This window comes from Diaphorina citri, unplaced genomic scaffold (assembly GCF_000475195.1).
Source record: "Diaphorina citri unplaced genomic scaffold, Diaci psyllid genome assembly version 1.1 scaffold1721, whole genome shotgun sequence".
Taxonomy (NCBI): Eukaryota; Metazoa; Arthropoda; class Insecta; order Hemiptera; family Psyllidae; genus Diaphorina; species Diaphorina citri.
In genome coordinates this window covers 16,343-30,408 of record NW_007379147.1, presented here as the reverse complement: position 1 = coordinate 30,408, position 14,066 = coordinate 16,343, and the positions used below count along the sequence as shown (strand labels likewise).

General features: G+C 37.7%; 3 protein-coding genes across 3 annotated transcripts; 2 read left to right on the top strand and 1 right to left on the bottom strand.

Annotated features, from left to right (window-relative positions):
- Nucleotides 1-398: 398 nt before the first annotated feature.
- Nucleotides 399-1,832, top strand: LOC108253400. Its single transcript, XM_026829258.1, has 4 exons — nt 399-600; nt 695-749; nt 1,179-1,262; nt 1,635-1,832. Exons 1-4 carry the CDS (start codon nt 451-453, stop codon nt 1,736-1,738), a joined length of 393 nt encoding a protein of 130 aa, XP_026685059.1. The 5' UTR covers nt 399-450; the 3' UTR covers nt 1,739-1,832.
- Nucleotides 1,833-4,504: 2,672 nt separating this feature from the next.
- LOC103517017 (rac GTPase-activating protein 1) lies at nt 4,505-6,905 on the top strand. The gene is made up of 5 exons (XM_008482020.2): nt 4,505-4,511; nt 4,616-4,761; nt 5,028-5,287; nt 5,697-5,999; nt 6,740-6,905. Exons 1-5 carry the CDS (start codon nt 4,505-4,507, stop codon nt 6,786-6,788), a joined length of 765 nt encoding a protein of 254 aa, XP_008480242.1. The 3' UTR covers nt 6,789-6,905.
- Nucleotides 6,906-7,788: 883 nt separating this feature from the next.
- On the bottom strand, nt 7,789-13,580 carry LOC103517010 (zinc finger protein Xfin). Its single transcript, XM_008482009.3, has 4 exons — nt 13,248-13,580; nt 11,295-11,979; nt 10,696-10,829; nt 7,789-10,385 (listed from the first exon to the last, which is right to left on the bottom strand). Exons 2-4 carry the CDS (start codon nt 11,943-11,945, stop codon nt 8,483-8,485), a joined length of 2,688 nt encoding a protein of 895 aa, XP_008480231.1. The 5' UTR covers nt 11,946-11,979; nt 13,248-13,580; the 3' UTR covers nt 7,789-8,482.
- Nucleotides 13,581-14,066: the final 486 nt, after the last annotated feature.

Below are 14,066 nucleotides of genomic sequence, written 5' to 3'. Positions count from 1 at the left end.
CTTTTCCGCAGCAATTCTGGAATCTCAAGTGGCTTTATTTAAGAACGCCCTCTACCCACTTTCCAAATCACAGTTGGTTGAGTGTGACCATGGGAGTACAAATGCTGGTTGCAGTGGAGGAAATATTGACGTTGCTTTTGAATACGTCAAACAATATGGATTGGAGTCTCAAGCTGATTACCCATACAGAAATAAGGAAAACAGGTCATGCCTTTTCCACAAGTTTGGCCATGCCTCGGGATGAACTAGCGGGATTCCGGAGCGAAGCGACGGAATTCAGCTAGTGTACTCATAAGTACTTCAAATATGAGCTCTAACTCATTTAAAGTTCAGGAGGGAGAGGGTTATGTAAGCTTAAATAAATAATTTATGGTTTTTAATATCTATTCCACAGAGTTCATTGATTATGTCAAATGTGTTGACAAAACGTTTGTAGTGGAAAACCAAAGCATGAAACAGGAAATAGAAGGTCTGAAACAAAAGTTATTGGCATCCCAGCAAGAATGTGCTGACAAAGATAGACAGCTGAGTTATTTGAAATTACTGATCAACCAAGGAAAAATGGAGAAAGTTAATGCAGAAAAAGAGAGAAATAATCTTGTAAGTATAATTTTACTCATACTAATAATCATGTACATATTCCCATGGAGGTTCCCTTTTGATAGAAAATTAATAACTTTCTGCCCTTTTTCAGAGGCAAAAATTGAAACAAGTCACAAATTTGCTCTTGGATGACACCAGAAATTCCATGGAGAAAGTTAATGCAGAAAAAGAGAGAAATAATCTTGTAAGTATAATTTTACTCATACTAATAATCATGTACATATTCCCATGGAGATTCCCTTTTGATAAAAAAATATTAACTTTCTGCCCTTTTTCAGAGGCAAAAATTGAAACAAGTCACAAATTTGCTCTTGGATGACACCAGAAATTCCGTTATGGAAGAAACAAAGGCAACCATCAGTAGAATTACTTCTACTGTTGATCTAAATACGCCCATTATCTACAGTGGAAATCATAGTAAGCATTTACCATTTACTTAATTATTATTTATTTTTTAAAGTACATAGGTACATATCTACATATCCTAGCTCTAACAACAGAACTAACAATAGTCCGTCCCAAATACCTTTTTATTACTGTTGTAATAATAAAGGAAGGACGGACTAGAAATTCCGTTATGGAAGAAACAAAGGCAACCATCAGTAGAATTACTTCTACTGTTGATCTAAATACGCCCATTATCTACAGTGGAAATCATAGTAAGCATTTACCATTTACTTAATTATTATTTATTTTTTAAAGTACATAGGTACATATCCACATATCCTAGCTCTAACAACAGAACTAAAAAAGAAGAAGGAAAAAAATCTTTGACAGTTTTAGGCTAGTTGGCTTGGAAAATAGGACACCTACCGTGTAAGCACTAGGTCGCGGCTTCGATTCTCACTCGGGACGAACTTTATCCTGAACAGTTAGGTTCGTTCTAGGAACGGCTGGCTTTCTCCTATCCTGTTCTTCTCTCTTCGCTTTCCGGGCGATAAGGCCTCTGTTTTTAAATTTTCACTGTTCCCTCTGTCAAACCTCTTTGAAAAAAGGTGTACTCAAACCTATACCTCTTTGTTACATTACAGGTATATTCTCAGAGCTGAGCTTTTCAACAGAAACCACAGAGGACATATCTGATGAACTTGTGTCCGAACAGTCATTCCTAAACTGCCAGTACCAGGAGAAGTGAGATAGTTTTTGTAGCTACTGTTGCATCGGTTGTTCATTTCACTGTCACTGTAGCAAGACGTGCAAGCACTGTCTATTGTTTCTATTGTGGAAACTCTGTCCTCCAAGTCATTGATGTGGTTGATAATACCTGTGGAATGGATTACTTGTTTAATATTCCTTTTTACACATTTACCTACCTTGAAATAGGTAACTACAAAACTTATTACCTTTATATGATACAATGGATACACGTTCCGGTTTTGATCTTATCCGACTCGAGTTTCGTTGAAAAAGTCCACGGAGATGGACGAAACTCGAGTCGGATAAGATCAAAACCGGAACGTGTAGCCATTGTATCATATAAAGGTAATAAGTTTTGTAGTTACCTATTTCATAACTTACCTACCTAATGGAGCAGTTGCAAATGGGTAAAAATTATTAATAAATGGTCAATTCCTACGTAAAAAGTTGGGAAAAATCCAAATCTGTGGTCAAAACTCTGAAATAATAACTGTAAAAGGTCGAAAATTAAATTTATATTTTCCGTTCTAATGAAAGAGTTCAAATATGTGTGACATCAGACTTTACCCAGTTGTTTTTTTCGTCTGTTAGGTAGCACCACTATGCAAGTGCACCAGCAGAGGAGCAGAAAGAACTGGGCAGAAACATATGCACACAAGCATATTAATGTGTTGCCTGCAAGGGAGCTTTGCTTGGGACATTTGATGTGATGTCTTCACCTATGGGAGCGTATGCCGTGACATCAAAGTTCATGATTTACCGGTATTTTTTAAATTGATTTATCTTGGGATCCAGAAGTCGTAGAAGAAAAAGAAAAATTCCATTGGTCCTCATTTTTCCTGCTTTATGACTTTGAAACATCACCCAAGTAAGTGCAACTGATCTATTTCACAATAACTCTTGAACAATTTGTCCAGTTTAGATTCAATTTGGCAAGAATGTTTATACCATAAACAAAATTTACTATTTTACTCAATACTTTCTTGTCCTAGTCAGACTATTTTGGCACTCATAGGGACATGTTCTGTATAAGTTCACCAAACCTCCTCTTAGGTTGGGAAGAGAGAGAGACCAGGCAAGTAAATGGAGCTTGATTCTAAACTCACCTGAGGATTTGATGATCACTGTAATCTGTTTATGTACCTATTTAACAAATGTAGAAAAAGTCAGAAAGTCACACCAAGTGTTGAAAGTAGACAAAAGTATTCCATAAAAAGTAAAAAGCATTAAAAGTTAAAATTAAAACTGTTAAAAGAAAAAAGATCAAACAAAAAACACTTGCACTGGACTACTGACTCGTCAGTTAAAAAAATGTTAAAATACAAATTTTGGCGGGCTGGGGGCCCTGATCAGCAGCGCGCCTGTGGGTTTGTGAAGTGTACCATTAAAACAAAAAACATGGGAAAAGTCGTACAGATGCGATGTCCTATTTGATATTACGGAAAAGCTACCAGAGTAAGGTCAGTTCTAATTAAATAAATGAAAGATTTAAAAATGCTTTTGATTGCAAAATAAAATTAATCTCCTTACTTAACCCTATAACCCCTAAAAAATTGGATAACATAAATTTAATATATGATATTGTGAAAAAAATACAACTGGCCCATATGATTGTATTATCGTACGACAACAGTGTAAATCTGGCAACGCTGTTCCTGCAGCAGGTGCTGCTGATTTGCTGAAGTTGTCCGGACTGTCCCGACTGTCCGGCATCCGGCAGTGCCACAGTTCGATTTGAATTTTTAAAATTTAAATTTGATCGTTGAACCTGAACTTTCTTTCTACTTCTAATCTAGGGATTATTGTATTAATCCCAGAACTTATGAGCTTTGATACCTCTGCTCTGAACCAGCTGAACTGAAGAACTGTTCAACTGTTGTGCTTGTGTGTCCGTGGATCAGGAAAATATCTACAAGTATGAGGGCCATCCTGAGCAGATTAAAGAGTTATTGGTAAGTAGTTTACAGTCCCTCCACTGTAGGCCTAGATGACTTGGAAGGTAGCACGCCTGCCTTGTGAGCGCTAGGTCGCTGGTTCGATTTCCGCCTGGGGCCAAGTTTTTTAAACAGAGGGCTGGCTGGGTTTCTCCTATCCTATCCTATCTGCCTTCTCTCTTCCCTGTACTTTTTCCCGTGTATGACGGGTCGGCGTTTTTAGTCAGCCTCTCAATCAGCCCTAACTAGGGTGATTGCTTTGGTGGCCTGACATTTGGTTTTGGAAACAAATTTTACGAGTGGATGCCCTTTGCTATTTCTTTAGCAAGGGAAGTCCCCCAGCCAGACTAATCTGGTCTACCCCTGTTCAACGTCCCCCAGCCAAGCAGAAATGTGTCTGACTATGAACATGAGGCTTGTATCTTGCTTTGTTCAATCGTAATGATCTTAAGTAAGTACCTAATAAAATATGGCTTAGGTGTAGGGGCTGGCCAGCCCCAAAGGACGGGTTGAGCTTCTACGAATCTAATAAAATATTAATTTTAAACATTTTATCTGAATTGTAATGTTTCTACAGAAAGAGTTAGTGAGTGACAAAAAGCTCAAACTGGACTCCCTCCTGAAGAAAGCACACATCCACAGTAAGAAGAATATGTAGAATCAGCGGCGATAGCATCAGTTCCAAATAATTATATCTCTAAAGTTAAGCAACTTTGAGCGTGGTTAGTATCCAGATGGATTAAAGACCTTGGCAGTTATACAGTAACTTTAGTTGCAAGCTAGTTAAGGCATTCATCTGGTCTAATAAACAGGAACAAATTTTATTGATGATGGTGTGCTTTACTTTACTGTGATGTTTTGAGAACTGGTTCATTCAAAGTCGTTGGGGGTCCTTCGTATATTTTAAGCTCAATAGTTTCTTGTGTTTTCCTCATTTTCAGGCAACATTTCAGCGTACACTCCATTCCTGCCTCCCATGATACCAGGCCTGGTTATTCATTGTATCAATGCTGTGGAAAACTCAGGGCTGGATCAGGAAAATATCTACAAGTATGAGGGCCATCCTGAGCAGATTAAAGAGTTATTGGTAAGTAGTTTACAGTCCCTCCACTGTAGACCTAGATGGCTTGGAAGGTAGCACGCCTGCCTTGTGAGCGCTAGGTCGCTGGTTCGATTTCCGCCTGGCAGACTAATCTGGTCTACCCCTGTTCAACGTCCCCCAGCCAACCAGAAATGTGTCTGACTATGAACATGAGGCTTGTATCTTGCTTTGTTCAATCGTAATGATCTTAAGTAGGTACCTAATAAAATATTAATTTTAAACATTTTATCTGAATTGTAATGTTTCTACAGAAAGAGTTAGTGAGTGACAAGAAGCTCAAACTGGACTCCCTCCTGAAGAAAGCACACATCCACAGCATCTGCTCTGCACTGAAAGAATTTCTCCTCTGCTTGGATGAGAACCTGGTACCTTCTACTAGCTGGCCGTGGTTCGCGGAGGCTTTGGAAGAAGAAAACACGCGGGATATTCAGAGTCATCTGTATGCGGGAATAGCGGACCTACCCCAACCTAATCGGGATACGCTCGCGTATATTGTACTTCACTTGCAAAGGTAAAGCTATGCTCGCTGTACTCTACCGACACACTAAGGTCTTTTTTTTTTAGATCAATCTGCCTTAGCAGTTTAGTAGTTAAAATCAAAATATTAAAAAGTGTATTAGGTACCTAGTTGAGGCACTCATTCGCTAAGCGGTTAAATTTACGTTCGAATTAGAATTTAGTTCACGTGTTGAACATTTAATCAAAATCGGCCTAACCTTTTAGACTCTTTAGAGAGTTATAGTAGAGTAGCCCAAACAAACTAAATAAATAGGTACAATCGACGAGTAAAAAAAAAAACTTAAATTCACTTCGTTCATCCATATGTATTTAAAACGAAAAAAAAAAAAAAAAAAAAAAAAAAACCTTAAATTCACTTCGTTCATCCATATGTATTTACATCAAATCTTTCGACTGTACAGGGTGGCAGAATCGGGCGACACGAAAATGACCAAACAAGCCTTGGCGGAAATATTTGGCCCGATCATCATCGGTACGGACAATAGCGAAAACATTTCACAAAGTTCGAAGGCAGTCAAAGTGTTCGCTAGCTTGCTCGACATTCAGGGGGACTATTGGAACCAGTATATTGTATTGCCGTCGACCGTGCAAGGCCCCGTGACCCCTACTATGCAAGGACTGAGGAATACACCTACCTCCGACATGGCACTTGTGCAAACCATCAACAGGCGGGGGAATGCCACTCCTTATCGGAACTTCACAAGGTAAGAGACATTAAAGCTCCCTAGCCAGCCTAGTTGCCCAGTAATAAGAAAGCGGTACCGAGGTACATTTTTTTATTTTATTTATTTTTTTTTTTTCAAGCCAGCCTATAGGTAAGATCCATTAAAGCTTCCTAGCCAGCCTAGTTGGCTTGGGGTGTAGCACGCAACAGGCGGGGGAATGCCACTCCTTATCGGAACTTCACAAGGTAAGAGACATTAAAGCTCCCTAGCCAGCCTAGTTGCCCAGTAATACGAAAGCGGTACCGAGGTACATTTTCTTTTTTAAGCCAGCCTATAGGTAAGATCCATTATAGCTTCCTAGCCAGCCTAGTTGGCTTGGGGTGTAGCGCATCTACCTTGTTTAGGTCGCGAGTTTGATTCTCGCTCGGGGCGTATTTTATCCTTAACAGATAAGGTTCGATCTCGGAATGGCTGGCTTTCTCCTATCCTGCCTTTCTTCTCTCTTCGCTTTCGACTTTTCAAGCTTTTTCAAGCTCAATTTATTGCCTCGCTAGTAAGTCCTCAGAACGCTTACCGTGTATCTAAAGACAATTCGAAGCTTTTTACCCCACAGATATTGAACATTTCTTTATCCTTTTCGTATTTAAAGAAAGGAAAGCCCACTTGTTTGAAAATCAGATCAAAAATAAAGCTTGTAATGTGCCTTGAAGGCGGGAAAAAAAGTTGTAGCAAATGTCCTGTTGATTCACAAGGCACATTTTTTTTTTTCTCTTTTGCAGGAGTGAACAGAAGAAGAGGTTCTTCAAAACGCCTATATTTGGAAAATAAATACGGACCTCATTGGTGCAGTCTGGTACCTACGCAGACCGAAATTCCCACCCTTGACTTTCAGGTCCATGATGAATCGACATATCACTGGTGTAAAGCTGTCTGTAAAGCTCCGACTTAGCTAATTTTAAATAGATACACGCCGGACTTGCCTCATTGGTGCAGTCTGGTACCTACGCAGACCGAAATTCCCACCCTTGACTTTCAGGTCCATGATGAATCGACATATCACTGGTGTAGAGCTGTCTGTAAAGCTCCGACAAAGTAAAGTAGCTAATTTTAAGTACACGCCGGTCATGGAAAGTGTATTTCTTCTGAACACAGCTATGTGGTCTAGGTAAGTCACCAGTGCTGCCAGCCAAAGTGAGAGGCACTCCCTTGAAGGTAGTTTTAACCCTGATTACCTTTAGCATCATTAGTTTTCCCAATATTATAAAATATGTTTGTTATTTTCAAATGCTTGGAGTTGACTATTAGGTCATTTTCCCTATTATAAAATATAAACATTACAAAGGGATATACATAAGAAGTAACCACCTGATATACAGAGTTGCAAAAGTCTTGTCACAAAGGGGTGTGTTCCTAGGAGGGACCGATTTAAGAATATTCACTATTCAATTCAATTCAATATTTTTATTGTGATATTTGACAACTTTGGTCACCTGACACTATGCGGACCTATTTGAGCCCATATGCGGAAATGCTTTCTCCTGCTGGAAACTGTTTAGTTAGACCCAAAAAATTGATTTTCGTTAATGAAACCGAAGCCGCAAGTGACGAGTCTTTTGCAACATAAGTCTTCTATCGAAATCAGTTGAAAAAGCACGAGACTTATTCATGCATTTCACAATATTCACACGTTTTAATTCTCCTGCTGGAAACTGTTTAGTTAGACCCAAAAAATTGATTTTCGTTAATGAAACCGAAGCCGCAAGTGACGAGTCTTTTGCAACACCCTATAAGTCTTCTATCGAAATCAGTTGAGGAAAAAACACGAGACTTATTCATGCATTTCACAATATTCACACGTTTTATTTTGTATTTTCACAATAATTAAAAGTAAATTTACATGTACATAGATACGTATTTACAAATGAATAGGTTCGATACCTATAGTACTTACATAAATGTTACGTTTAAGATTACATAGGCTGTACTTAGTTTTATTTTGTTTTTAAAATATATCACATTTTGCACAAAACTGCATAAGTACCTTCCGCTTTTTTTTCTCTTTTCTGGACGGGTAGCTTGGCAATCAGAGGCAAACTTGTCCCCTGCAAATGATTTTTTGTGAACATTTAGATCCTAATATATGCTTGTCTTATGTCTTACACTAACTCCTCATATTTTACGTACACCTACCTACCCACAAAGGACATTATTCAATATTGACCCATTTTTATAAAATGAAATATAATCAAATAATTATACAACCAATACTACTTCCCAATGATATACATATACGTAATTTACAACCATACAACTAATACCTCGGCTGGGATCGAACCCACGCCCTCCTATTTATCAGGCGAACGACTTGACCACTACGCCACCGAGGCAGGTTTCTAGTCCTAGACCAATCTCATTTCACTTAGTAAGATAGGGTATTAAAACAAAAGTGGAGTTTTTCTGTACATACAATGGTCATACCTATAATTCTGAGGGTGCGAAATAATTATTGTCTTCTTGTCATATTAAGACTCTGTCACAACTTCTTCAGTCCATTCCATATTTTCATCTTCAATGCCTACATTAGCATCTCCAATCATTTTACCTAAACAAGGTTTCTTTCTAGTTTTCAGATGCTTATTCATATCTGATTCTGTGTAGAAGCTGAGTCCACAAGCACATTTAAATTGACGTCCTTGCGTATGTTTTAACATGTGATATTTCAAGGAATCAGCATTACAAAAGCTTTTGTTGCAGTAGGAACATAATACGCTTGTTCTGTGGTGAGTAGCATTATGTGACAAGAGAGCCAACTTACTTTTCAATACATCACCACATGTTTTACAAACTGTGTCCTGATGTTTGGACCTGTGAGTGTTCAAGTTTACTTTCCTTGTGAATTTCTTCCCACAACATAGAACTGGTTCTGGCAAATCTCCTTTGGCTGGTTGAGCAATAAGATCCTCCCAGTGATATTGTTTACGATGCATGACCAACTCTTTCTTTGTACTGAACATAATATTACAAACCATACAAGTACTTTGGTCACCATGACATGACTGCCTGTGTTTTAAATATTCTGTATAGTTTTTGGATAAATAACCGCATTCTTCACACTTCGCATGTTTCTCACCAAGGTGATCACTTAACAGAACTTGACTCTCGAATGGCACTTGACATATCTTACATGTCCAAATTCTCGAGTGACTCTGAATATGTTTGTTGTATTTGATATAAGTAACGTATTCTCTGTTACAACACATTATTTTACCATTTGGTGAATTGTGTCTCATGATGTGGAAGTCCAATGCAGGTTGACCATCCTTGAAAGCAAGTTTCTTATCACAAATTTTACAGTGAAGGATTGTTCTTTTTACATCACTTTGTTTTTTACTCGATTTAAAACCTCCAGTTTCACTCGAGGGTTTTGAGAGATGTACTTTCATCACATGCGTTCGATAACCATTTTTAGTCTTACATTCTCGTGAACAGAATTCACATAACATGGGTGTTTGTTCCCTCTTTACTTTTGGTTTGCTTTTTGTCTCTTTTATGTTTCCACTGTTTTCTTCAAGTGTCGTTTCCTCTTCTATATTTCCACTGTTTTCTTCATGTGTCGTTTTCTCTCCTACATTTCCACCCACATGTTTCTTATGAATGTGGTGTTGCATATCATGTCTTGTTAAGAAGAACATTGGGCAATGACGACAGTTGAATATCAGCTTGGGGTGATTTTCTTTCATGTGTTTTTTGAATTCTTTCCCCTTATATGGTTTGTTATCTCCACAGATTTTACATGTAAATGGCTTACCACGTGTTTTTCCATGTCGTCTACGATCTCGAATTTTGATGTGAAACTTATTGGCAAATGTACAGCAGTAATAATTCAAGTGGCGTTTCAACTCTGCAGTTGTCGACTTGGGCATGTTACAGAAGGAACATACATAGCAAGGTGTTGAGCTTAGATGCTTACTGAGATCCAAAGAGTCTGGAATTACATCTTTTGCATCTTCGGCGGTCGCGAACAAATGTACCAAAATGTGTGCTTTAACAAGCTCTTCAGAGCTATTGGGTCGGAATACTTTTACGCAATACTTACAGGAGCGCAGATCTTGAGTACCTTTCTCTACCATCTCAGTGTGATAATGATCTAGAAGTTGCTTCTTCCGAGTTTTGTCTACTACCTTGCGTCTAGCTAAATCTTCAAGTTCGTCTTTGGCAGATTCATGCTCAATAGTGTTAGGATCAGATTGACTATTGTGTTCACTGTCATAATCACTATCATGAACCTCTTGCTTGATGCTTGAGCCTGCTATACTGGAGTCCTCATCACAATTATCATGTATGGACTTGTGTGTTAAGAGTTCAGCCTGCGTAGGGAATGTACTGTTACATTGGATACAGCTGTAAGAGTTTGCCTCGTTTCCCCTAAAACAAGATACACACGTATTTCATTGAGAGTTATTGTTTGTTTTGATTATCAACATAAAAGACTTTTCAGGTACACATTACCTACCCACACACTTTTTTCCTAGCCTCTATTCCTTACTTTTTGGAGTGTTTTTGAACTTTTGTTCAAGCCAGAAGTATAATACATATTAAGAATATTGCACCTCTTCATTGGTTTTCTGGCACAAGTAGGCTTTATTGGACATTAAGGAGCGCGGTAGCGCTCCGCCCCGCCAAGTCAAGAAAGTTTGATTCTGTATACTAGAGTTATTAGTTTATTATTAATTACCTTTCATCCCTTGATGTAGAAGAAGACTTAGGATAAAACTCATAGCTCTTGTCATGCATCTTCAAAAACAAACGATGCTTCTGATGTGGCTCTTTTTTCTTGTAAAACATGTGATTTTTGTTTTTGAACTCCTCCTGTAAGAAAATTAATAACATTAAATAAAATAACCATTTCAATAAAACTTCTTGGTTCACTAAAGCTTCTAGTTTTTTGTGGCACTTGATTTATTTTGGGAGGAACGACTTGGCGGGGTCTTTTTTATGCCACGAAGTGGTATTTTTTGGGGGGATTTAAGTATGAATAGGAATACAATACCAATTTAAAGACAGTACTTACATTTTAATGAAGTTATTAAAAGTAAAATCATGAGCTTATAGGACAGTGATGTACTACTGTGTTATGTTCTTAAAATGTTAAATGTAAAAAAAAATATATACCTATGTTGGTAACTAAAAAAAAAAAATAATAATAACATACTTGCTTTCCATGGGAGTCAAACCACAGCCCCCTGGATTACAATTCTGGGTCAGCTGACCATTAAAAACCTACAATAAATGGTACAATGAACTCAATATTGACCATGGGTATTAGGTACTTACAATTACTTCAGAGAGAATGCGATGAGATTCAGAGAAACGTTTAATAGCATTATAACTTGAGTTGACCAATTCAGAACATCCCAGACAAATTTGTTGTGGTAACAGATCTTGCTCAACCTTCTCTTGGCCCATTAAATATGCAATTTTACTTGCAATAGGGGTTAAGGTTTCATTATTATAAAATAGCCTCATGAAAATAGTTTGATCAGTTTTAGTACAAAGTCTGCATACACCCTTGGGATTGACAAAGGTTTCACAGTCAGTGTCCATATTGGATTCCTCATCTTGCATTGAATCTTTTGATTGAACATACTCTAAATATTCCACAACAAATGGATGCTGAAATAAGTCTATGAAAACATTATCTGTTCTATTTTTTGATTGGTCAGGTTTTGTTACTTTTTTGTCTGATTTTTCTTCATGATCCAATAGTGATTGTTGTTGCTCCTGATTTTGTATTTGCTGCTGATCTTCTGTTTCTTGTTCTCCTTCTTCCTCTCCCTCCTCCTCAACATTTTGATCTATTTCTTCTTCTTCATATTCCTCAATCATATGTTGACTTTCAATATATTCATCTTCTTTTTCAGAGTCCCATTCTTCTTTTACTGTTATGATAACAGTTGAATCATCATTATCATCTGAATAATTCATTTTGAGATCCACATTTGTACAATGATGAATAACTCTGAGGGATAAAAAATATCACCAAAACATCAAAATTTTAACACATTGTGTACCAAGCTCATTTGACATTTTGCTAGATGGCAAAAAAACAAGCACCTCCTGTCTAACAAAAATGTTAGACAGTCTCTAAACCGAAGTGTGACTGTTTAGCTAATTTGCTAGACATGGTATGCAATGTGTTAATTAGAAAAAGAAGAAGAAGAAGAAAAGGTAGGTTTAGTATTACTGACAAGATTTCTCCTTTCTGAAAGTGATAGAAGGGAGTATAATAGGCCCCATACCCATATTCACCCAATTTGCGCAAGGGTATTTATTTACAGATAAATTTAAAAGGCCCCATCCCCATATTCCCCCAATTGGCCAAAGGGTTTTTTTTTAAAAAAAATTAAAAAAAAAAAAAAAAAAAAAAAAAAAAAACTGTATTTACAACTTTTGACAGTTGATGCTAGACCCAAAGGAGATCAAGGTGTGGATGTCCAAAGTGGAATCTCATTAGTTCAGCCAAGGTGACTATAAAAAAGTCACATAATCAAATATGCTGCATCTGACAGACCCAGATCTGAGTGTGTGGCTAATTTCAGTGCCACAGGCAAAATTTTTTTGAGACGTATGTTGCCCCTTTACGGTTGCATACTTTTACAATTGAAAATTTTCTTTGTCTCCATGAAATTCCCTGACAATTCCTGGTTTTCCAGTCAGGTAGACACCCTGCAAGAATATGTAACAAGCTAGCATTACTGTCAAACAGAAGCTTATTTGATTATGTGGTTTTTTTTTTGGGTACTTGTGCAGAAGTCACGTCCGTGGAATATTGCTACCAAAGGAACTGGCACAAACAAGCAGTGATCAGTGTTATTATAGGGTTAGGTTAAACGCAAGAAGGAGTTTTCACAATTAGAGCAGTGATTAGTGTTATTGTAGGGTTAGGTTAGATACAAAAAGGAGCTTTTCTTTTCCATTGATGTGACTTCTGTATAATTACCTTTTTTAGAGTCAACATGGCTGAACCAATGAGATTCCGCTTTGAACATCCACACTTGCTCCACAAAGCAGAATCTCACAATCTCATAGGCTCAGTCATGTTTGACAATAAAAAAAGTCCCAAAATCACATACAGCTCAGTTCATCAGAATTTGCAGCACCCTAGTGTGTTAACTTTTGCACACTCTGGACTTACATTTGCAAGGCAGTTTGTGTGGAACATCCATTGGGCAATAGAGAATTTACAGTTTTCTAAACAGGGGAACTAGGCATAGCAAAACAACTTACCCCAATAAATGATGAACTCCAAACTTCAAATCGGGAAAACTGGATGCCTCCCTATTTCAGCATAACTGTTCTTCCATTATCTGAATATTCCATCTTCTATCCAGACAAAGTTCAAAAGCTGAGGGCTCTAGTTGAAGCTCAAAGGTGACAACTGACAAAACACCCCGAAATCCAAAGTCTTTGAAACCTATCAAAGCAATCAATTTGATCAAATTCAAAAAAATGGATAGTTTATAGTTTTCAATTTACCAAAAACCGCCAGACGGTTCACCATGGATGTAAGTTTGATGTAGATTTCTGATTTAACTGATTTTGGAAAATTGAGGATTTTGGAAAAAACATGGAGGTATGGGAAAAAAAGCACTATCCACGGCGATGACGCCTCTATTGTTTTAGGTTTGGCAACAGCGCAACGAACATTAGGAGGCCTGTTGCAGTGGCCTGTTGCACAAAGGTAAGGTGCGTGACACCAACCCTACCACCTGCTCGTCACGCACCTAGTTTCAATGTTTCAAAGTTCATTTTGAGGAAAGTTAAACATTCATTTAAAATTTTAACAAAGCAGTTATTAGGGAAATTCTGAACATAAATTTCCATTTTGACCGTGCTTAGAAACCATATTGATTTTTTTTTTTTTAAACGAAAAATTTTCTCACTCTCTTTTTGGCGAAGGTTGTAGTGGGGAATAGTTTTATGGAACATGCCTCATGTCTCTCAAGTGTAGCATCTGGCAACAGAGCCCTGTTACACCGACGCGAGTCGCGAGTGTCGCGACGTTGCCATTGCGATTCCTTCATCCGGAATCCGGATTCCGGACAG

Bases quoted from the DNA above. Each gene is read 5' to 3' on its own strand.
- LOC108253400 (XM_026829258.1), top strand. From the start codon at position 451: ATGAAACAGGAAATAGAAGGTCTGAAACAAAAGTTATTGGCATCCCAG. The intron at 750-1,178 runs TGGAGAAAGTTA...CTAGAAATTCCG, and splicing joins GGATGACACCAGAAATTCCA to TTATGGAAGAAACAAAGGCA. The intron at 1,263-1,634 runs GTAAGCATTTAC...GTTACATTACAG, and splicing joins TATCTACAGTGGAAATCATA to GTATATTCTCAGAGCTGAGC.
- LOC103517017 (XM_008482020.2), top strand. The intron at 4,762-5,027 runs GTAAGTAGTTTA...ATGTTTCTACAG, and splicing joins AGCAGATTAAAGAGTTATTG to AAAGAGTTAGTGAGTGACAA. The intron at 5,288-5,696 runs GTAAAGCTATGC...TCGACTGTACAG, and splicing joins ATTGTACTTCACTTGCAAAG to GGTGGCAGAATCGGGCGACA.
- LOC103517010 (XM_008482009.3), bottom strand. From the start codon at position 11,945: ATGAATTATTCAGATGATAATGATGATTCAACTGTTATCATAACAGTA. The intron at 10,830-11,294 runs GTAAGTACCTAA...ATTTTCTTACAG, and splicing joins GCATTCTCTCTGAAGTAATT to GAGGAGTTCAAAAACAAAAA. The intron at 10,386-10,695 runs GTAATTAATAAT...ATCTTGTTTTAG, and splicing joins TCTACATCAAGGGATGAAAG to GGGAAACGAGGCAAACTCTT.